The sequence below is a fragment of the Abrus precatorius genome, unplaced genomic scaffold (genome assembly GCF_003935025.1).
Source record: "Abrus precatorius isolate BTA unplaced genomic scaffold, Abrus_2018 Scaffold10, whole genome shotgun sequence".
Lineage (NCBI taxonomy): Eukaryota > Viridiplantae > Streptophyta > Magnoliopsida > Fabales > Fabaceae > Abrus > Abrus precatorius.
In genome coordinates, this window is record NW_020874292.1 from 24,762,208 (window position 1) to 24,785,730 (window position 23,523).

At 31.5% G+C, this 23,523-nt stretch overlaps 2 protein-coding genes across 5 annotated transcripts; both read left to right on the forward strand.

Moving 5' to 3' along the window:
* The first annotated feature begins 67 nt into the window (after positions 1 to 67).
* On the forward strand, positions 68 to 22,441 carry LOC113848169 (peroxisome biogenesis protein 7). Of its 4 annotated transcripts, XR_003501802.1 has the most exons (4): positions 15,744 to 16,922; positions 17,987 to 18,102; positions 18,291 to 18,349; positions 22,132 to 22,441. XR_003501802.1 is itself a non-coding variant. In XM_027477589.1 (2 exons), exon 2 carries the CDS (start codon positions 15,953 to 15,955, stop codon positions 16,907 to 16,909), a length of 957 nt encoding a protein of 318 aa, XP_027333390.1. In that variant the 5' UTR covers positions 68 to 76; positions 15,943 to 15,952; the 3' UTR covers positions 16,910 to 17,115. The 4 variants fall into 4 exon arrangements, 3 of the variants coding, with proteins under 3 accessions (XP_027333390.1, XP_027333382.1, XP_027333375.1); XM_027477589.1 differs by lacking the exons at positions 17,987 to 18,102; positions 18,291 to 18,349; positions 22,132 to 22,441 and adding an exon at positions 68 to 76 and having other exon boundaries at positions 15,943 to 17,115; XM_027477581.1 differs by lacking the exons at positions 17,987 to 18,102; positions 22,132 to 22,441 and having other exon boundaries at positions 18,291 to 18,621.
* On the forward strand, positions 5,055 to 6,507 carry LOC113852105. The gene is made up of 2 exons (XM_027482357.1): positions 5,055 to 5,679; positions 5,918 to 6,507. The coding sequence occupies exons 1-2, from the start codon at positions 5,055 to 5,057 to the stop codon at positions 6,505 to 6,507; spliced, it is 1,215 nt and encodes a 404-aa protein (XP_027338158.1).
* Positions 22,442 to 23,523: the final 1,082 nt, after the last annotated feature.

Here is a 23,523-nt window from a genome sequence, read left to right on the forward strand (position 1 = left end):
AAAGTGAAGTGTTATAGACTTCGCACTTTATCTCTTATGGTTTTTAGGTTAGTGAAGTGCTTTGACTAACCCAAAGGTGTTTTGTCTACTACCCTAATCGCCAAAATCAACTCTACTTCACATGCTCTTTCAAATCCCTTTCACATTCTTTCTTTTCACCCATCGGATTAATTTATTATTTTCCGCATAATTTTAATACCATCCAAAGAATTTGTTTCACATATATTTGCTATCCTTCTACTCATTATTTACATGTAGTTGATGACCTCTCTAAAGTAATAATAGAGTACTCCATAATTATACATGATAAAAATATTAGTAGTATATTTTATATTCTTATTATTAGAGTTTTTTATTTATATAATCTCCTCATGTAATAATAATAAACAGTGTCAAAATTATATAAAATTGTATTCTTGTTAAATATATATATGAGTGTTATAAAGAATTCTATACCTTACGAGAGATTTGTGTCTTAAATATACATATCCAAGTTACATACAATATTTAGGACTGATAAAATTAAATTATTTAGAATAAGTTAAATATTTTCTGTCTAAATTGTTGGTTTTAAAAATAATTACGAATTAGCACCTCAAGTTATGAAACAAGAGATATTGTCCTTTCAAGTAATTTAGTTCTTGTTTTAGACTAAAAGATATCTTGAGTAATGGCTAAAGATTAGCGGCTTAAGTATATATGTATAGAAATATAGTTTTCACACTTTTTCGAGACAAGTTAGTATTTTTTTAATAAGATTACAAGAGTTAGCATAACAACATAAACAGGCCATAGATATTTTTAAATGTAGAAAATTACTATAACTGATTTTCCTTTTTTAAAAGAGTGTGTTTGGCACAACTTTATAGTTTATTTAAGATCTTATCATTAAATTTTATTAATAAATTAGTAGATTTGTTTATAGTAAAATAAAATAAAATGGAACTTATATTCTTTTAAAAGGAGATTATTTCAGGTTACAGTTTATTTGAAGCTAGTTTTTTTTTTTACCCGTAATCTTGTAAATAATTTATATTCACATAAAATATTTTTAATAATTTGTTAGTCATTTAATACATTTCAATTATTTATACAACTAAGTTTGCTAACATAAGCTATAATGTTTTAGTTAGTTTTAATTATAAGTTACAAGTTATAAGCTTTAATTTTATCAAATAGAGCATTTTTTCAATAAACAGATTTAATTAATTGAGTGAGACTCCATCCTAAAATCCTAGTACTATTGCATTAAATATTTTTTATTAAAAATTTGGGAAAAATATCATAGACTCGAAGATAAAAACAATTCTAAAGAAAAAGCATCACAAACTGAAAGAAAGCATTTGAATATAATTGACGGAGGATATGCATGAGTTTGGGGCGTTGGTATGATTTATGTATAATATCAGGTTGACCTATGGTCCTCAAATTTAATGAGCAACCTAGAAATTTGCCAAGAAAAAGACAAGTAGTTAAAACTGTTTGGATGGTTTAATTTTTGGGTGGTTAGTTTTTTTGTTGTCCCATCCTTGTTGTGGTCCCTCATTTAATAGATATACATGCAGATGTTACATGAAACGTGTGAAGTAAGGAGATGGGGTGGGGGGCCGGGGTTCAAATAAAATATGCTAGCCATTTGACAGAGTTTACTATTTAATTTTTTTTAAAGTTTAATTTTACTTATTTAAGTCATAGATCTAATTTATTTTTTAAATATTTAATTAATTAAATCAATAAATTTAAATTTAATAAAAAATTTATTAAATTTGGTATGATACTTTATTTAAGACTCATAAATATATTAAATAATTTTAAATAAAATATTATATTATATTAAATAAATTAAATTTTAAAATGAATAAAATTTTGAATTAAAACTTTTAATTTTTTATTGGAATTGGAAAGTGCTAATGCTATGTACCATTTAAGAAAGAAAGTGTTGATTTTTTTTTATTAGTATTACTTAATTTATCTTATATGCATAATATTGATATACATTTATGTTTGTTGTATGTTTAATAATTATTTATTTAAATTAAATATGTAATTTAAAAGTAATAAATATAAATATATAATTTTATTATAAATATTTAAAGTGTTGAATATTTTTATAGTTTATTTAAAAATAAGTCTTATAACTTTAATAAAAATATATCTATTTACGTAGTTAATAGTCTATTTATAAAGATGCTTAACAGTTTATTAAAAATCTTTGTGCTAAGTAATTAATTAAAAAAATAATAGATCAAATTAAATTTTTAAAAGATTTAAATTAAATTAAATAAAAAACATAATAAATAATAAATTATATTTATATTTCAAAATTATTAAATAAGTAAGGCTTAATTATTTATACAAAATTTAACTTAATTTATTTTCATTTAAAGTTAATGGTTCAGAAGCTTATATATTCTAAGTGCTTTGAATTAAGAGAAAGATTAATCATGAATTAATAATTAATAATTTTAGGTGTTTTCACTATATAAATTTTATTTTTTTATATAATTAATTTTTGACATAATTAATACCCTGCATGATCAAGTGATTTATATAACAATTATGCTATTCTATATAAATTTTGTTGCACGGATTTTTACAATCAGACAGTAATCAATCTTACAGGTTTGATTGTAGTGTGTTAAAATTAAAAATAAAAATAAAAATCACTAATAGGCTCTCCAAACAGATAAACCAAAGTCAGCTAAGATTGTGCATAACCACAATTTTGTGTATACAAGGTCTTTGCTGATCACTTGCATGTATGCTAGATTATTTATATCAGATATTCTTCAATATATAATGAATACCATCACTCATATTTGTCAACAATTTTCTTTGAAATTCTTTTTAAATGTTTTTCAAACAATTGTGAGAAAGAGAAAAACACAATTTTTTTTTATTAAATGAGTGAAATAGGATTACTATTGCATGAAATATTGGATCAAATATACTTTGGCCTGCATAGCAGAAATGATTGCCAGTTCTTGCTTCTCTAGCCAAATTCCTCAAGGAAAAATTTCAGCTGGATGGTAGAAAGAACTATCATTACAACAGTTCCACGCAAGTTGTAGACATGGACAAAATAATAGACACCAGCATGTATATTATCAATATAATTTCTTCCCGAGGATATGCTTCCATAGTATCAATAAAACATGCATCCCATCAATAATATTATCATCATTATTAAACCCTATTTGAATCTAGGAATAGCCTCATCATGGAGTTTAATTAAGAATTTCCCTTGAATTTCAAAAGGAGAGGAATGGGAGGAAACAAATTATTTCAACCAAAGGTGGTGAATTTGGCTTATTTATTTTTTTAATAACAATTTACTAAAATAATACAAAAACTAAATAATTTTCCTAGGACATTTTTAGCCACGTTAGCAGCAGTTTTGTATTTAACAGAAACAAAACTTAATTTTTTTTACAAATTTCGTTCCATAAAAAGATAAAATTTTAAAATGCTAACACGTGTAATTAGTTTCATCTATAAAAACAACTAAATTTAAAATTTAAAATGATTGTAATTAGTATTTTCCAATTGCCAACTTGTAGTAACACCTGACTTATTCAGGTGAGTTTTATCCTAACACATGATTTCAAATATAAATTAATTCACTACTTCTATCAATATAACTTTAAAATATAAATTAATTTAATAATAAGTAACAAATAGTAACATTTCATACAATTAAAATTGAATAGAAAATTAATATACAAATTTAGTTAAAATATTATTTTTCAAAATCTTTTATATGCTAATTAAAAAAAAGTTATTTTAACATGCATATAATAATTACATTTGTTTAAATAAAAAAATTAACAAAACTAACATGTAAAATTAATCTTAAACATAATATTAAACTTCTTACTAACCAATTATGTCATGTATTATATAAAGAAAGACAAGGGATGGAAGAAGATTTTTGAAAGAACGTAACACCAAGAAAGTCAAGCCAAGGGATGATAAAGAAACTCAAGAGGGAGCTATGGAGGAAGATACACCCCCTAAAGGTGTATCATATAAAGAATCGTTGCTAAAGCCGATTGGTGCCGTTGATGAAACAGAGATGCTCTCTGATAATGATGATGACTTGCCTGAGAATAGATGGTATCGAAAAGATCAAGAACAGGCTAATAACTATGACTTTGATCCCTACCCAGAGATTAAGGTTACTAGAAAAGAGTATGATGAATGGTGCAAGCCTTGGAGACAATCTTTGATAGTAAATCTTTTCGGGAAAAGAGTTAATCCTCGATTCATTGGGAACAAAATCAAGAGGGATTGGGTTCGGCATGGTTCTGTCCAGATTATTGATATAACACATGATTATTTCCTTGTTTCATTTTCTGTGGAAGAGGACTATAATCATGCGTTGTTTGAATCGTCCAGCGATAGAGGCCAATGTTCATGCCAGTGACTCATGGTGTTAGGAAGATTGCGGTGTGGGTGCGCATCCCAAATTTGCCTCAAGAACTCTATACTACCAAGTTCTTGGGACGAATTGGAAATAAGATAGGCACCATGCTCAAAGTGGATCATCTAACTTCTATCCATTCTAAAGGTCGGTTTGCAAGAATATGTGTAGAAATAGACCTTCAATAAAAGTTGGTTCCCAAAGTTAAGGTTCTGGGGCTTGAGTTCCACTTAGAGTATAAGGGACTACATCATATTTGTTTTCAATGTGGTAAATATGGTCACCGAAAGGATTCGTGTAATGAACTTGTTAATGGTTCTATCAGTGAACAAAAACAATTATCCATGGAACTCATGCCAGCAATGACAGCAGACCAAGTCACAGCGGAACAGGGAGTCGCTGACGGAGGTAGAGCTGACGTCAGCGTTCCAATGGCACAATCTAAAAATGGTAAAGAGAGAGAATCTCACGAGAAATCAGGAACCAGAAGATTATACGGATGGCAGGATACCAAGGGAGATTTCGGTCCCTAGATGTTGGTTAAAAAACCCGTTAGAAAAAAAAAGAGAAATTGGTAAGTAATGAAGGGACTTCAATCCCTGTGAGTAAAATCCGCAACACCCAATTTACTATGGCTCAACGATTTAGAGCCTTAATGAATGAAGAGGAAGAGCAGATTTCTGTATGTGAAGTGCATCAAATGGAGGACCATGTGGATGTGGGTGATATTAATGAAGGGCCTCAGCATAATGAAGGCCCAATTAAGGAGAAGAAGAAGTCCACCTCGTTAGAGGCTAAGGTCCCTATAAATTCTGAAGGCAAAAATCCTCAGACCAAAGTTGGGAAAGTCCAACAACCTGTAATTTCTTTAAGGAACCCAAAGAATAAGTCCATACAACATAATTTAATTGTGCAGAAAGATAATCTTTCTTCTAAATGTCAAAGTGATCCTACTGCTTTGGACAAGAAAAAAATCATAATGAAAGAAAAAGAGGCAGGAATGTTATGTGATATGAAAAAGATGGCCCATTATGGGAATAATTTTATAGATAATTTCACTACTCATAATTGTTATCCGAACAAAGAGGAAGTGGATTTTGCTATAAACACTAGGATAAAAAATGATGTTGCATCTGCTATTCTTAAACCTCCAGAGTTAATTAGAAGCAATTGTAGCGGTAGTGAACAGGATATGGTCATTGATAAATCAAGAAGGCCTAAGGATCTGGATGCTCCCATGGTTGATACCACGCTTGGTATGATGAGTGGTTGTGACAACCATTTTTTCCAATAGTCTAAATGAATATTTTATCTTGGAATTGTAAGGGGACTGGTCACAAAGGATTCCCTAGGATATTACAGGACTTGCGTAGATAGCATAATGTGAATTTGATGATCCTTATGGAGACACATACAGGTGGAGACAAAGCAAAAAAATCATTCAAAAGATAGGCTTTGATGAGTTTTTTGTGGTAGATGCGTCTAGTCATGCAGGGAGTATTTGGTGTTTATGGGATACTAATAGCTGGAAGGTTGATGTGATTATCTCTGATGTCCAATTTATTCACATGAAGGTACAATGGCATAATGATGATCCTTGGTTCTTAACTGCGGTGTATGGCAACCCCCAAGCCTTATCAAGACGTGACCTTTGGTATAACTTAAAGAACATTGCCCAATCAGTGTCTTATCAACCTTGGTGCTTGGTTGGTGACTTCAATGCTACTTTGAATAGTTGGGATCGTAAAGGTGGATCGAGGGATACTCAGAATCTTGCTTGCCCTTTATTTCAAGCCTTTATGAGAGATTGTAACATTGTGGATGTTGGCTTTGTTGGCTCCCCCTTTACCTGGAAATATGGTACGTTGTATGAACGTCTTGCTAGAATTATTCTTAACTTGGATTGGAGACTTAGATTTGAGCAGATGTCTGTCTGCCATCTTTCTCCCTTCAAATCTAATAATAACCTGTTGCTTATGGATTTTCATAACTCTGATGGTCTGAATAGAGGTAGACGTCCCTTTCGTTTTGTGGCTGCTTGGCTAACTCATGAGGACCTCCCAAATGTTGTTCGTAATTTATGAAATGAGACATCTCCATGGAATACTAAATTGACTACCCTGTGGGATGGGTTGAGAGATTGGAACCAAAATGTCTTTAGTAATATCTTCAAGCAAAAAAAGGAAATTATGAAGCGACTTGATGGTATATCTAGGAGTCTCTCACAAGGCCCTAATGTATATCTGGAAGGCCTTCAACAAAGGCTTTGGAAGGACTATGAGAAAATCCTATTGCGTGAGGAGCTTCTATGGTTCCAAAAGTCTAGCTGTAAGTGGTTACAATTTGGGGATAAGAATAGTGAATATTTTCATGGGACTACTATAGTGAGACGTAAAAAGAATAAAATTGAAACATCATGCCCTTAACTACTTTCGCTCTCTATACAAGGACGAAAATTCAGCAATTGAGTTTTGCCTCCATGGATGCTTTCCAAGTATGCTTGCTGATCAGTTTGATAGTTTGAATATTGATATTTCTGCTGAAGATATTAAAAAAGCTATATTTTCCATGGGGGTCTCAAAGCTCCTGAAAAGGATGGTTTCCAAGCAATATTCTACCAGAGTCACTGGGAAACTGTGGGTCCTTCTCTATGCTCTTTTATTAAAGGTCTTTATCATAGTCCTAGTGGTATTAGAGATATTAACGAGACTTTCATTACGTTGATTCCTAAGCTGGATATAGTGACTTCTATTAAGCAGTTTCAGCCTAGCCAGTTAAGAAGTATTATGAATCATGTGGTTGGGCAAAGTCAATGAAAGGTAAGAAGGGGTTCATGGCAATCAAAATTGATTTTGAGAAAGCTTATGACAGGCTAAAATGGAGTTTCATAGCAGATACTTTGATTGATGTTGGCATTCCTAAAAAAATGTGTCAGATTATCATGCATTGCATTAGCTCTCCCTCTATGAACTTGCTTTGGAATGGAGAGATGTTGGATCAATTTATTCCTGAAAGTGGTATCCGTCAAGGTGATCCTATCTCCCCCTATATTTTTGTCCTTTGCTTGGAGAGACTTGCCCATCTTATTAATGTGGTGATTGATAATGGATTGTGGAAGCCTATACAGTTGTCCAGAGGTGGTCCTAAAATTACTCATCTTGCCTTTGCGGATGACTTGGTCCTCTTTGTTGAAGTAGGTCTTGATTAGGTTCATTATATCTCTTCTTGTCTTGATATTTTTTGTCAAAGTTCAGGACAAAGCATTAATAAAGATAAAACTATAATTTTTTTCTCTAGGAATGTAAATCATAATATTAGAAATGAAATTAGTTCCTCTTTTGGTTTTTAGAGAACTGATGATTTAGGTAAATAGCTAGGTATTCCTTTATTTCATAAAAGAGTTTCTAGGAATACTTTAAAATTTATTATTGATAAAGCTAACCAAAGGTTGAGTTCCTGGAAGGCAAAGACCCTCTCTTTTGCAGGTAGGTTGACGCTTACTAAATCTATGCTTGGAGCTCTCCCTGCCTATGCGATGCAAACGTACTAGATTCCCAAACAAGTATGTGATGATCTTGATAGAATTAATCGATCTTTTCTCTGGGGAGATTCAGCGGATAAGAGGAAAGTTCACCTGGTGAATTGGTCCACTATTTGTAAGCCAAAGCTCCAAGGAGGCCTCGGATTGCGCCAATCTAGACCTCTAAACATTGCTTTTATGATGAAGATTGGTTGGGGCTTGATCAATCATCCAGAAGATTTATGGGTGAAGGTCCTTCGTAGTAAGTATAAATGTGGCTCAGATCTTATACCCACTATGACTCGAAGGAATGCAGACTCAAATCTTTGGCAGAGCGTTTATGCTAGCTGGAATGATCTCCAAAGTAACATTACTTGGAAGATAGGAAATGGGAGAAGAATCAAGTTTTGGACTGACTCTTGGGTGACCCATGCTGGACCTCTTCTACCCACTGCCACTAATATGCCTGCTAGTAGTGATCTTGAGAAAACTGTTAGTGACTTTATAGACCGAAATGGGCAATGGAATATGGGTCTTCTCAAGCAAGTTATGACCCCTGACAAAATAGCTGCCATGATGCCACCCTTTGATGGAATTGATGACGATTCTATTGCTTGGAAGAATGTCACGACCCCCTTTTTGTAAGGAATCGAGAACATTGTTTCTACATCACATACTTATTTAAGGTAAATAAATAATAGAGAATATAAGTATGGAATTATCTTCTCCTTCAAAATAAAACAAAGTTTCTTACAACAAATATCCAATAAAACAACACAATATTACATTTAGTTCATAATATTCAAAATACCCAAAATTATACTACGTAGCTCCCTCTACACGAGGTCTCAAAATATAAGGAAAAAGGACTTAGATGCAATATTACTCGACTTCAGCTTCTAATATTTCTCCACTGGTCCCTCAGCCTGTGAAGTAGATGCAACACCTGCTACATCTGCTCTGTACCATCGTACGATCATCGCAGTACACACGCACACAACGACATAGAAAGAAATGCAAGGGTAAACTTACAAAAATAAAATAAAATCATATATATAGAGCAAAATATTTCTCACAGCAATAACCTCATGCATTTCCAGCCCATCTAATGCACAGCATGAAAATAGTTTCCAACTGGTTTCACAGCCTAAGTAATTCAGAAGGAACACAGTCGGTTCGGGAGGGACCCATTTCGGTATCTGGATCCAGACTGCACAGCACAGCAGCTCAGCATGAACTTACCGTTACACGTCTACCCACCTAAACATGTAACTCGGCTCTATAATGATGCAAAACATATTTTCAGCATGATGCACACCGCCAAAATTATTGTAACAGCTCAGCTAAGGCAAGTTTATAATAGATCAGCCAAATTATTATAACAGCAATTACAGCTTAGAAAATAGCTTTTATTCAAAAGATCTAACAAAATTCATATCAAAACTTCTTGTAATAATATATCAACTGTCTAAAATATAGATTATAGGATAAAGTAAGCTCCCCTTACCGCAGAATGATGATTCACACTAGATCTACCGAATATTACTTGTTTTATAGCAAGATTCACCGAAGATTTAGCTTTAGAACGGAGTTTCGCCTAAGAACACCATGAACTTCTATGAGAAAGAGAAGAAGAAGAGAAACGAACGGTAAATCTAGCTTCAAACTTAAAGAAACTTACTTCAAAATCCTTCAAAACGGGCCCAAAATCACAGATCTGCAAAGAAATCTAAGTTTAGGAGGGTTTAATATGAGAGAAAATGGTAGTATACGATCTTAGAACCTTTGAGAACCTTGGATAGGGGTGAAGAAATGAAAATTTCATGTGAAGCCCCCTTTTTATAGAAAATTTTTGAAATTTACTGTTCACCGCCGAAATTTACTGTTTACCGCCTTACTGTTCATGTCGGAAACACTGTTTAGGACACTATTCACGCTGAAAAATACTGTACATGTATGTGACGTCAGCAGTCACTGTACATACGCGATTTTTACTGTTCATACACGGTTTGTGCTGTTTATACGCGGTTTTACTATTCACAAGTAGTTTTACTGGTCATTGACACTGTTCATATGGTACTGTTCACTTTTTTTTTTAATAAATTTAATAAATTTCAAAATCCATCTAATTATATTCCAATACCAAATAATCCTTCAATTAACATTTAACAAGTATAAAATATTATAGATTACTTAATAATAAATCACTAGCCTGACAAAGAATACTAATGATGGTTGGTTTACCATTAAGAGTGCTTATGAGTTTGTTGCCAGGACTGATACAAGCATAAGACAGAATAAATTTCGTTTCATTTGGGATTGGAAGGGGCCTCAAAGGATTCGTTGTCTCCTGTGCAAGATCGCTCATAATGCTATTTTGACTAACTTAGCTCGTTTCCAAAGGAACATGGCCTTCTCAGGATTGTGCTCGCTATGCTCTAACATTGATGAATCAATCTTGCATGCCCTGCGAGATTGCGATGAGGTAAAACCGGTTTGGCTTTGATTAATTCCAATTACTAATAGATCTTTTTTTCTTGCAGGTGACTTGGATACTTGGCTTTGTGATAACCTGACACTGGAGGAATGGAGTATTATTTTTGGGATGACTATCTATGAACTTTGGCAAAGGAGAAATGTTTTTGTTTTTGAAGATAAGAAGCATTCTATAGAGAAAACTATATTTGTAATTAGGAATAAAGCTAAGGAGGTTTCTAGTTGTTGTGCAATGAAGACTTTGACAAGAATAACAGTTATAGATGGTAGCCACAATGGAATTAGATGGCGATGCCCACTGGAGGGATGAGTCAAGCTGAATTATGATGGGCCTCTCTATCCTCAAACAAATCTTGCCACATGTGGAGGTGTTCTCAGAGATCAATCGGAGGTCTTTTGCTTTGTGTATGCCTTTAAACTGAGTTCCTACTCAATTCTTCATGCTGAGCTATGGGGTATCCTACATGAATTAGATATTGCCATAAGACGGGGTTATAATCATATTGTGATTAAAACTGTCTCTCTTCTTGCTGTTAAGATTCTCGATAAAGGATGTCGTCCTTGTCACCCATGTGCACCCATGGTTACAAGGATTAGACAAAAAACACATGCTATCACTTGTGTTTGGACTCATATCTACCGTGAAGCTAACTTCGTCGCATATGCCTTAACTAAATATGCCCGTAGATGAATTTTGATTCTAAATTTTTCATGTTGTCCCAGATTTCCTTTATATTCCTTTGTTAGTTGATTCTTCAACAACCTTTTTTTATAGGGAGATGTAGTTGTTTTCCTTGTTTTGGGCTTTAGCCCCTTCTTTTCATTAAAAAAAAAAAAAAAACTTCTTACTAACCCAAAGATTCCTATCATTTTTTTGCAAATTCATTCTCTACAAATCAATCTCACATTTTATACACAATTTTTTTTTAAATAACAAGAGTGTAACAACTTCACTTTAATCAAAAGTAAATATACGTATCAACATCTCATATGTTTCATTTATGATATAGATTAAACTCATAGAATAATGTCACGTTTTAATATTGTATAAATTTTGTTTATTTTTAGACAAAATTTATATTATATTAACATGTTACATAATTTCACATTTTTATTTTTTTTTAAACAAAACTATTGGCTCATAATTAAATTTAAATGTTTCGTTACTATGCCAAATAAAATATGCTTTGGTTGTGAAAAGTGTTATCTGCTTGAAATTTTATCTTCTCTTAAGATAAAATCAGTAAAAAAAAAATTAAATTTTGTTTCTGTAAATACGAAATTGCTATTAACATGGTTAAAAATGTTTCATACACAGAAATAATTTGATTTCTATATTATTTTAAAAAATTTGTTTAAAAAAAAATAAAAAAATAAATAAGCCGTTGAATTTGTGGAAAAAGAAAATTAACATTTCTGTCATGTAAGTTATTAAGTCATACCAACCATCCAACGGTTCATTTAGTAACTCTCCTAATGATGCTTCTTTGGAACAGCCACAACCTACTCAGAAGTCTTATTCCATGTGTCATGTCATTTTGTAGAAACCATTTCATGTATTAGTTTATCAACAACTTTGAATTATATAATAATAAAAAATTGAGAAATGAGTTCAGCTAGCTCTTATTCTTCCTCAGGCGATTATTCCTTATATGGCTTATGACTCATGTAGATTCCTTATAATTTTTACTGACTTTTAAAAGAGACAATTAAGTACATTTTTTTTGTACAATTGTTTTGCATAAAAGTCATTTTATGATGTTTCTAAAAATAAAAATTATTGGTAAATATTGTGTAGGCTTTTAATAAATGATTCTTCACAGTTACTTATAAATATTATTCAAATGTTTTTTAATTACATAGAGAAAATAATAAAAACATTTGTGTCTTTCTGGAGAGTAACAAATATTCTGGACAAGAATTCGTTTCACAATTCTAATGAGAGTCGACAAAACTCAACCAATTTTTTGGGGAAGAACAAAAAAAAACTTTTTCATCCCAGCGAAGGTATAGTCAGGCTCTTTCAACATGAAATTAATCATTGTTCATTTGTCTAAAGGAGTGTCCAGGACCATAATGTAATGCTATATCAACTAAACTAATTATGTAATAATCGATTATACTGCACGTAAAGTCGGCTTGCATAAAATGTTAATAAAATAACTAAACTAATTATGTAATAATCTATTTTAGCTTCTATCAACGAACCAGTAATTAAGAACCAAATACTTTAAAAAAAAAAAAGAAGAAGAACAATAGCAGTGGATGAAAATTGAAAAGGAAGGGAAAAATTTTGGAGCCCCATAAAGGGGGGCCAGTGCACAATTATTGATTGGGAAATCAGTCATTTGTCAATCTCAAGAAATAGTCTTCCAATTTTCCAAAAGGACATTTGTAGAGTTTAGTATTTTGGAGTGCAAATAAACTTAGAGCATTATTAATGAGGCTGATTAGAAAGGCTCCAAATCCAGCTAGCTGAATCCAATCAAAGTCTTTCAGAAATTAAGGTATTGTGCTTAATTGGGTGCCCCACAAGCAGCTGCTGACAAATTAACCACTTTTTATTTTATGGTCAGCTGCTCTTGAATTCATAAAGGTTAGAAAAACATAAAAAACCAGTCAAATTATTGTATATAAATGTGTTTATATAAAGAACAAACTACCAAGAGAAAATAATAAGAAAAAAAGGACAAAAAAATGCAACAACCGGAACACGGTGACAGATACATCATTTTTATCTTCTAACACATTCAAATTCAAATTCTCTATTCAGGTGAAATCTTCAATTATCCTCAAGATAAAACTTGTTAAGAAATGTCACAGCACTGGCATTCAAACACATTGGAACCGTTATTTATAACAACGATTAAAAGGATATAGATTAGAGGGGCAGGGATTGTGACTTTGAGCATATCAACACCAGTTTTGACACCCTCTTCCTCTTTTCAGCCATTTTCACTAGCTTCTCAATTAAATTCTTCAATTAACTCCTGATATTGAGATATTGGAATGCTTGAGACCACAAAAGAAAAAACAACGGGGTGGATATAACACAAGGGTCATGTCAGATTGGCCCTAGACTTAAATGTTGATCAAGTTCTGCTATTTTTATTATTCCCTTTAGCACAAAATGGCAGATGTTGAAAATAACATAGAAAGGAGAGAAGGGGAAAAAAGTTTACTTTGTTTTCCAAACAGTTTGGTTTTAATCCAACATTAATTCGAAGTGGTCCTTAAATTAGTTGGATAGACATTGCCATCATTTTAAGCATAGACATCAAACAGAAAGTAATCTTATTTTATTTAAGTTATTATAAATTCCTCTGCCAAAATTATTTTATGCTTTATTATTATTATAAGAATTAGTTTACCGCAACAATAACATGGAAGTATGTTTTTTTTAAAACTTATAGTTGTAGTAATATATAAATTGTTATTCATGATATAAAATTGACGAATAAATTGTTGTAATGCAGAAATTACATTGCCCTTTTAGAATATAACTCCACATTACAGTCATATTAATTGGGAACACTCTGATGAAGAATTAGATTTTCTTGGACATTTTTACTTTTTGGTCATGGACGACTTCACTGTCATGTGCCCACATAACCCAGACAGAAAATTTCTTTACATGCATGCTTATTTTGGCATTTTGTTTTCAAATTAACCCTAAAAGAGCAAAAAAGCCTATAAACTACGTTTGCTATCATTTCGCTTTAAAATAATTATCTTATTGAACTTAACATTACACTTTTGCACAAAACCCTAAATCAACAAATATGAGTTTTTAATATCTTGTTCTAACTTAACAAATCCTTTACTAAGAACTCCATCACTCACACGTTAATATATTCCTCAAGTGAAACTAAAACACTAACCATCATTCTTCAAATATTTCACTTAGTGTAATAAAGTTAAATCAATGGTACAATCAATTCCGCAGCATCCTTACAATGTTACATCATTTTGTCTTAAAATATGTCTTAATAAATTAAGATAGATGAATATTTATAAGTTATCCTCGAGTGAAACTTAAACACCAAATATCCTTCTTCAAATATTTCACTTAGGGTAACAAAATTAAATCAATATTACAATCAAGTCCCCAACATCGTTACAATGCCACATTATTTTATCTTTAAAAAATATCTTAACAAATTAACAGAGATGAACCTTTATAAGTTATCCTTGTGAGACTTCAAAAGGTACAACAAAAATAACCCAAGTGCAGCCTAAAGAGTTGAGGCATTATGGCCCATGTTAGTTCGAAGTTTTGAATAGAATTCTCCAAGTAAATTGTATAATTATTTGAAACAAAGTATTTTTAGACACAAATAAATATGTTCATGTAAAATAAAATGAATTCACACAAGTGATAAAATAGATATCCATTCAAATAATTTATACTGATAAATAGGTAAATTTAGTTTATGTGATCCATTTTAAAATAGAGTGTGAATGTAATTGCAAATCACGTTGTAAGGTATTTTTTAAAATATGCTAACTTGATACATATTTAACGGTATAATAATAAGCATTAAGATTTGTTAATCTTAGGTGTCAAATTTAAATACTCAACTTTTCCTGTAATATTAAATTGATCAATCAAATTATTAAATTATTTTATATTATCTTCTTGATTAATATATATTAAATTTTATATAATTTGAACATTCATACGTATCTTAAAATTTGATATTAACAGATATTTTTAAAATATATTATCTGTTGAAATAAAATAATATGATAAAACACATAATAATTTTATTTTCTATATAAAATTTTAAAATGTTAATATATTTGATAAGAACTTTCAAATCAATCATTATATTAGTTAATTTTGAATTTTATAAAAAAATTATTAAATAATATAAGTGTCCAAATTTAATACACTATCTACAAATCCTGAGTTAATTAGAGTAAAATGGAAAAATGTATGTAACAAATTCTTGACATAACATGAGGAGATCAATTTTAAAAACTAAACAAAAAAGACAGAGAAATACGAACATTTTTTTCAGTCCTCGCTTGAAGCTTTTCTGAGCATGAACGCAAGGCCCAATCTACGATTGGCAATCAACATTCAAAAGCTCAATTTCGTGCTGGATTGCGTTGTTGATCTTACAAGAAAACCACGGGCTGACAAAAATGGGCCTACATTTGTTGGACACCTGGTTTGTTGTTCACAGTTCATTGCATAGCCTAAACAAAACACCAATCACTCAGCCTAAAACAATTCAGTATATGAATTTTTAATATATGATATTTTTTTTTTAAAATAAATAATTAAGAAACTGGAAAACGTAGAAGGAGAGGTTGAACGGATGAACTAGCTCTGAATAATTGCAGCTTGTCCATTTGGATGTTGTGAGCTTCTTCCCAATCATCACACCCTAAATCTAATCCCCAAATTTATCAAACAAATACCAAATTGAACTATCAAATTCATTTCTTATCAGTTATCACTCACTAACACTCTTCACTGTTTTACTTAACCAAGCCGCTTAACCATGCCGGTTTTCAAAACCCCATTTAACGGTTACTCCGTCAAGTTCAGCCCCTTCTACGAGAACCGCCTCGCCGTCGCCACCGCTCAGAACTTCGGCATCCTCGGCAATGGCCGTCTACACGTTCTCGACCTCTCTCCGGACCCCTCCCTCCCTATCACCGAACTCGTCGCCTACGACACCGCCGACGGCGTCTACGACGTCACCTGGTCCGAATCTCACGACTCTATCGTAGTCGCCGCCGTGGCCGACGGCTCCGTCAAACTCTACGACCTGGCACTCCCTCCCACCTCGAACCCTATACGGTCCTTCCACGAACACACGCGCGAGGTGCACTCCGTGGATTACAACCCCGTTCGCCGCGACTCCTTCCTCTCTTCCTCTTGGGACGACACAGTCAAGCTCTGGACCCTTGATCGTCCCACCAGCGTTCGAACCTTCAAGGAACACGCCTACTGCGTTTACTCCTCCATCTGGAACCCTCGCCACGCCGATGTCTTCGCCTCCGCTTCCGGAGATTGCACCGTTCGCATCTGGGACGTTCGCGAACCCGGTTCAACCATGATTCTCCCCGCGCACGAGTTCGAGATCTTGGCTTGCGATTGGAATAAGTACGATGATTGTGTTATCGCCACTGCTTCGGTGGATAAGTCTCTGAAGGTGTGGGATGTGAGGAACTATAGGGTTCCTCTGACTGTGCTGAACGGGCACGGGTATGCTGTGAGGAAGGTGAAGTTTTCGCCGCACGTGCGGAATTTGATGGTGTCTTGTTCTTATGATATGACGGTTTGTGTTTGGGATTTCATGGTGGAGGATGCTCTGGTGAGTAGGTATGATCATCACACTGAGTTTGCTGTTGGGGTTGATATGAGTGTGCTTGTGGAGGGTCTCATGGCTAGCACTGGTTGGGATGAGCTTGTTTATGTGTGGCAGCAGGGAACTGACCCCAGGGCACCTTAGAAGAGGGAACAAGGTACATTTCTGTATTGCTGTTTGTATCAGGAATCAGGAGGAACATTTATATACATCCCTTATATTGGTTATCAACAAGGATGTTTGTATTCCGGGAATTTTCTGTTATATTGGTTATCAATAGTGTCTTGTATATTGATTTTGATTAAGTTAATTTTGTTTTTCAGTAAAAGAAAGAATTGTGCTTGCTTCCTTGTCTCTGTGTGTACAGGATTATACTGTTTTTGTTTGCTTGTTTGTTTTTGCATTATTGATCTCCATTAAAAGATGCTTAACTTGTTACTGGAGTTTATAAATGCTGACATCCAAAGTTGTTGTAAACTCGTCAAGTGCCAGTTAACTCAAATTCTAAGCTCTTACAATTTTACTTCATGCCAAAATAATATTTGAAAAGCCACAATAATGAAACAAAACACAGTAAGAAAGTTAAAATCATACTTAATTGGCCAAATCATATAATGACAATGTGATTTCGGTACCCTAATTCCAAATCATGCAACTTGTGGAAAAGGAAGAAAAGTGGTGCCCTAATTCCAAATGCTGTCATTTCAACGAGTAAATGTGATTTCCCTTTTGTTTTGCTGAACTTGTGGAATTGGGCGTAAACTCGCAAGTTTACCCAAATTAATCAAAGTTTACCTAAAAACGTTTACATGCGATTTTACATAATTTCCTTACGGTGTTAACTCTAGAGTTTACGAATTAAAGGACAAATTTAATAACTATGCTGATGCCACTATCAAGTATCAATTGGCTTGCTAGTTCTAGAAATTTAGTGCTCTAGGGAAATTCTTCGGCTTAGCTGCTTCTTAGATCTTTTATGTGTATGCCTTTTGTATTTACATGCTACCAAACTCTGAAATTTCCCACTTTTCCTCTTGGAGTGGACTGGATTTCAGTACTTGGTTGGTCAGGCTACAAATTGTTTCTATTGCTATTTGCTATTGACTTGGATTGGTTTTCTTATTTCTTATTCTTTCATTTCAAACTTCAATTTTTGGGCTTAGATTGTTTAGAACTTTGAATGCAACCTAAATTGAAGAAGATTTGTTGAAAATTTCATAGTGGGGAAGAAGCAAGATGATGAAGTTTAGATGTTCGTAAAATTGGAGCCAAGTCACGCTCATAATGCGTTTTGCATTCTGGATGTCTTACCATTGCGTGCAACTCTAAATTAAATTGTGAGGAACTTTGCTGTTTTTTCCATGGTCCATAATGTGCCCTAGTACGATTGCCTTGGATTATATCTAAAGTGAAAATTTTTATTATTTTTTTCATAGATTAAAAAAATGAATATCAATTGTTTAATAGAACTTATCTGCATTTATACAAGCTTCAAGTAACAGATTACATATATAATTCACTACAGCTACGTGCTCTGGAAGGTTGGAATAGTCTGGTACAATGGTGAATTATCGATGGCAACAGGTGGATATGCATCTTCTCTTAACTATCTATGTTCTTTCTGAAATCTATATCTATAATCAGAATCTGTTTCTTATCATGTTTGAAAAAGGAAATATAAACTCCTTATATCCATACCATATCATATCTCCTATCTGGAATACCAGATAATCAAAATATCTGAATAATGAGCATTCTTAATGAATATGTTGGAGGATGATTGAAATGTATGGTGAATCTTTGGAAAAGAAAAGCAAAGAGGTTTTCTAAATGGCTTTATATACGCTGACACGTTTTGATCTATTTTAGATGAATTGCTAGGGAAGCTAAATTAATGGTTGTGACAGATAGTTTAGGGACACTTTTAGGGCCTGTTTGTATAAGTGTGTAAATGGAGCGGGGTTTCTGATGCACTACAAACAGGCTGTTAATCATTTCAATGATTGAAGGTATTATCTTGTTTAAAAATGGCAATTTTGGGAGAATAAATTGCGAAATAATTATTTTGTAGCTAATTGTATGTATGGATTTGGGATTCTTGATTAGTTCTTCCGATGAGAGTTAAGAAGATTTCAAATAGATATCAAACTGAAAAGCTACAACTTAAAAAGATAATGCAGTTGCTAAACAATTAAGTTTTCTCAAGGGTTCATACATCGGTAAACTTATTTTGTCTTGAAAATATCTTCTAGTCAATTTTCTTTTTGAAACACATTCATCTTTTCCTAATTTAATGAATGAAATCAGTGTTCTTTTTTTTCTTGGGGTCAACCAGCATCATGTTTTTTAACAATTCATCACGTCATAAGTGTTAACCAGAGGATACCAGTAATTTACTGTTTTGGAATTTGTTATTCATTAGAGACAATCAAATTTTATGGCTTGAAATGATATTGTAGCCTTCAGCTTGGAATCCTACTTTTCTGTTTTCCTTGAATGAAATGAGTGTTTTTTTTTTTTTTTTTTTTTTTTTTTTAAGAAATTTATGGTACGTAGGAGAGCTGATACCCCAAGCTCAATTTAGCGTTCCCTTAGCTCTGGGCCACGCCTAGTTGCAAATTTGAGGTGGACTAATTTAGAACTAGAAGATCATATAGCAAGTAGGTTTGAAGTCATGCCCGCTGTGAAAACCAATTTTCTTACCTCCCAATTTATTTTTTAAAAAAGTATAAACAAATAAAATAATAAATTTATTTTACAAAAAAATAATTTTGCTTTCTAAAAACAGAAGCTTGCACTATACAGGCTTGTACTCTAATATAAAAAAATCAGTTCTAAAAGTGAAAAAGAAAAAAATTCTGGACCTTTGATGTTCTGCAAAAACTCAAACTCTAAATGTACTCAATATAAAAGGGCAAGGAAGAGATCTATTGTAGGAAGAGCTTTTCGAAGGAGAACAAAGAAATTTAAGAAGTAACAATTTTTTTTAGAAAAAGGAGAATTTTAGAGAGATTTAAAAAAAAGGGTGGATCTTCCGGAATAAAAGATAGAAAAAAAATAGTTAAAAGGAGAAGAAATTTCTTTCAGAGGAGGAAGCAAAAAATATATTCAGAAACAAGAGTAAAAAAGAAAAAAGAAAAACTTCTAATATATGAAGATTGATCATTTTATTGTCATCTTGACTTCATGTGTTGAAGGGGTCTTTCAGGTATGATGAATCTCTGCTCCTTGTATCTTTAGTTAGCAGAAAATTATATCTTATTTATTTAACAATGCCTTCCCCAATGTCATGCAACCTACTTAATATCATGTAAAAAACCTGAATCCTGAATATGATATATAATAACATAGGAAACGATAAATGGTAGGATTCTGATTTACTTTCGGTGTGATTTGACTATTGCAGCGTGATGATATGACTTTTTGTTCTTATTTCTGATACTTTCAATATTTATTTTTCTTCAACACAGTATATATATATATATATTATAAATATAAATATTCAAAAATAAGTAGAACGTTAGTTATATGTTATTATTATTTTGTTTTGTTAAATCAATCTTTTTTATAAAAATAATAAATAATAATAAAACATTTATTTTTATTTTTTACTATCGTTATCTTTATGTTTTCATTTGTTAATCTTATATAATTTATTCAATTATTTGTTTTAATTTTATATATATATAAAAAAACAAGTCCATTTATTATTTTCTCTATTATAATATATATATATATATATATATATATATATATTATGTTATAGGTGGTAGTAAGGTTTGTATTTTTTTTAATTAGTTTTATTTTTTATTTGATAACTGTATAAAGTTAGACGTAGATATTTTATTTTATTTTTGTGATTCAAAAATTAAATTTATTTTATAATTACATAATAAATAAATACATAAATTGTTATAATGATCTATAATATTAATGTGTAACATCTCTACCATTATGTATTGTGAATTATTGAGACTTATGTATACCAACGTTACCTTAAGTTTTATACATTATCAATTTATATAAAAATTAAATCCAACTTATTAAATTAATCAATTTTATAATTTTTTTATTTAATTAAAATATATCACCTAATTAAAAATATTTCTTTTATTATGAAAAAATAACAACTCATTTATTTTATTTAGTTAAAATATATCCATTATCTATAATATTTTCATCTAATTAATGCGGCGATTTATAGTGTTATTGTGTATCGTTTCTACCTTTATACACTTTAAATTGTTAAGATTTTTGTATACCAACGTTACCTTAGGTCCTACGTAATATAAATTTATTAAATGGAGTTATAATCATTTTATTAAGTAACTATTTTCTTTAATCAATTTAAATATATTTATTCTTTTTATTAAACGAAATTAATTTCATATTTTAATTTTTCGTAAGTCACATTTTTAGCTTTAATAAATAATAATTAATTACATAACTTTATTTTTTTGTTTTTATTATACAACATCAATATATAATTTACATTACCTTTGGTGGTCCAATAAATTATAAGAAATTTATGTTTAGTTTATGTTATCTTAAATTTTCTTTCAACAGTAATCATAATTAAAATTCAAAATCAAATATTTCACTTTACGAATATTTAACAATTTGCAATATAGTTCTTTAATTTTTCTTTACCTTCTGTATTATTTCTCGTAGAGTACATATTTAACTACATTATCTTGTATTCTAAACATTATAATTTTATCAAAATAACTTTAATTTCAAAATAAATTTTTTTTACTAAACTCAATTTTAATCAACCAACTTCGTAATCTTTTTAGATAGAACTATGTGACTTTAAGTTTCTCATTGCACCCGAGATACGTAAGTGCGAGAATGGACTCGTCAAGTCAAAATAATTTTCAAAAATATTTTCTTAAATACCAAGTTAACATTGCAATAAATAATTTTTCTTTTTAAAATAAAAATAATTAATGTTTAGGAGTTAAATAAATATTTTTTTAAAATTAAAATGAATTTGCACAATTAATTTAATGTAACCATTTTTAAATGGATCTTGTAGAGTGTTAATACCTTCCTTACGCCTAAATAACTTCCAAACTCATTTTTTGTTTCAAAGATCATATTATTTTTAAAATTTTTTTTTAAAGTTTTCTTAAAATAAAATTTTGTGACTACTTCTCTTATTTTTAAAAAAATATTTTTATTCTTAAAAAATATTTTTCTTAAACATGTTTTCGCCGTACTATTGCTACCGCTCGGTTATAACACTTATGATGACTAACTTTAACTTTAAAATCAGTGATTAACGTTTTCACTTGGAAACAAATATCTTAACTTATCATATTGATTTATATCTTTATGTTTACTTCGTTTATTTATTTTGGAAGGTCCTTCGGTTATTTTGGTTGCAACCACGCCAACATCTGAACATGGTATACAATGCTTTTGCACTTTGTCAAATGTTTATGAAGAAATTAAGATTACAGAAATTTGGGGCCTTTAAACCTTAAACTCAAAGAATCATTGTTCTGGTTCAGCTGAGAGTAGTTCTATGCAAGTTGTGGTAGCAAAGATGAGTTTTAGAACACTGATAACCAACATTTTGATTTTGACATTCTTGTTCATCTTATCCTCTCATGATTGAGATGTACATTCACCTACTTTCTACTTTCAATTAGAAAATTGTTTCATTAATGTCACTTGAAAACTTGTCAATCTAGCATGACTGATCATTGAAGTTTTATATGATGAATGATGTTCGACAATCCAATGGGTCTGATCAAGACATGAAAGTACTTATAATTGTAGGCGAATATTCTTATTTGCTCTATGCCATGGAACTAAGTATGCACTAAGATATTTTGGACTTTTCTCCCATGTTTGTCATATATGATGTCATGTGCCTGCAGTATTGAGTAACAGTTTATCTTCTGGTGAAAGAGATCAAACATGGAGTCCAACTTTCGATGGAAAGCCGTTCTTTGTCGCTGTCTAGACGTATATTATATGGCACATGGTTTCAATCTAAACAATGGTCTTTCTTGGAATGACTTCTAACCGCTGCCTAACTTTAGAATGTGGTGCTCTTATATAAAGAAAATAAATACACCGCTGTTATCAATGTGTGTAACCTTTTAGTGCCATAAATTCTCATCCCATTAAGATAAACTAGCCACCCTTAAGCTTACCATCGCATCTTGCATCAGCTGAATGTCATCATGTGTCCTCTAACTCTTGCCACTCTAATTTCTGTTGCCATCTTACAGTTGTTCATTGAAATGGCCGTGCGTCAGAAACAATACTTGACCTTCTAATTTTCGTTTTCTCTAACCCTTTTTACTCGGTAATGAAATCGTAGTTCTACTCACCCGTAGTTCAACCTTGAATTCAACCAAACTTATAGGGACTTTTACTTTGCTCTTGTACACGAAGTAGTCATATTTTATTGTATAAATCAGACTTTGTTATGATTCTTAAAATAAAAAGCATTACCTAACTCTCTATTGAATAGAAAAAACGATCTTGATGACATTTCCGTTCCTGACCGACAGGGAGAAGAAAGGATAACTATCACTAAAATATCTAATGTCTCACGTCAAAATAGTTCAAAGCACTAAAGTAAACCAAACCGACCATACCGCAAAACAAGTCAAGCCTCGATCTTAAAACCTTAACTTACTGATGAATAAAGGGTTCTGATTCTTCCCGTTCTGTGCCAAAGACATCAAGCCTTGTCATCTAGTCACTTCGCAATCTACAAACGTTTGTGTGTGTGTGTA

What these genes read in the sequence shown, in the direction of transcription:
- LOC113848169 (XM_027477589.1), top strand. Translation starts at nt 15,953, where the DNA reads ATGCCGGTTTTCAAAACCCCATTTAACGGTTACTCCGTCAAGTTCAGC.
- LOC113852105 (XM_027482357.1), top strand. Translation starts at nt 5,055, where the DNA reads ATGGCTCAACGATTTAGAGCCTTAATGAATGAAGAGGAAGAGCAGATT. An exon ending in CATGGTTGATACCACGCTTG is followed by an intron (nt 5,680 to 5,917) that starts GTATGATGAGTG and finishes CTAGTCATGCAG; the next exon opens with GGAGTATTTGGTGTTTATGG.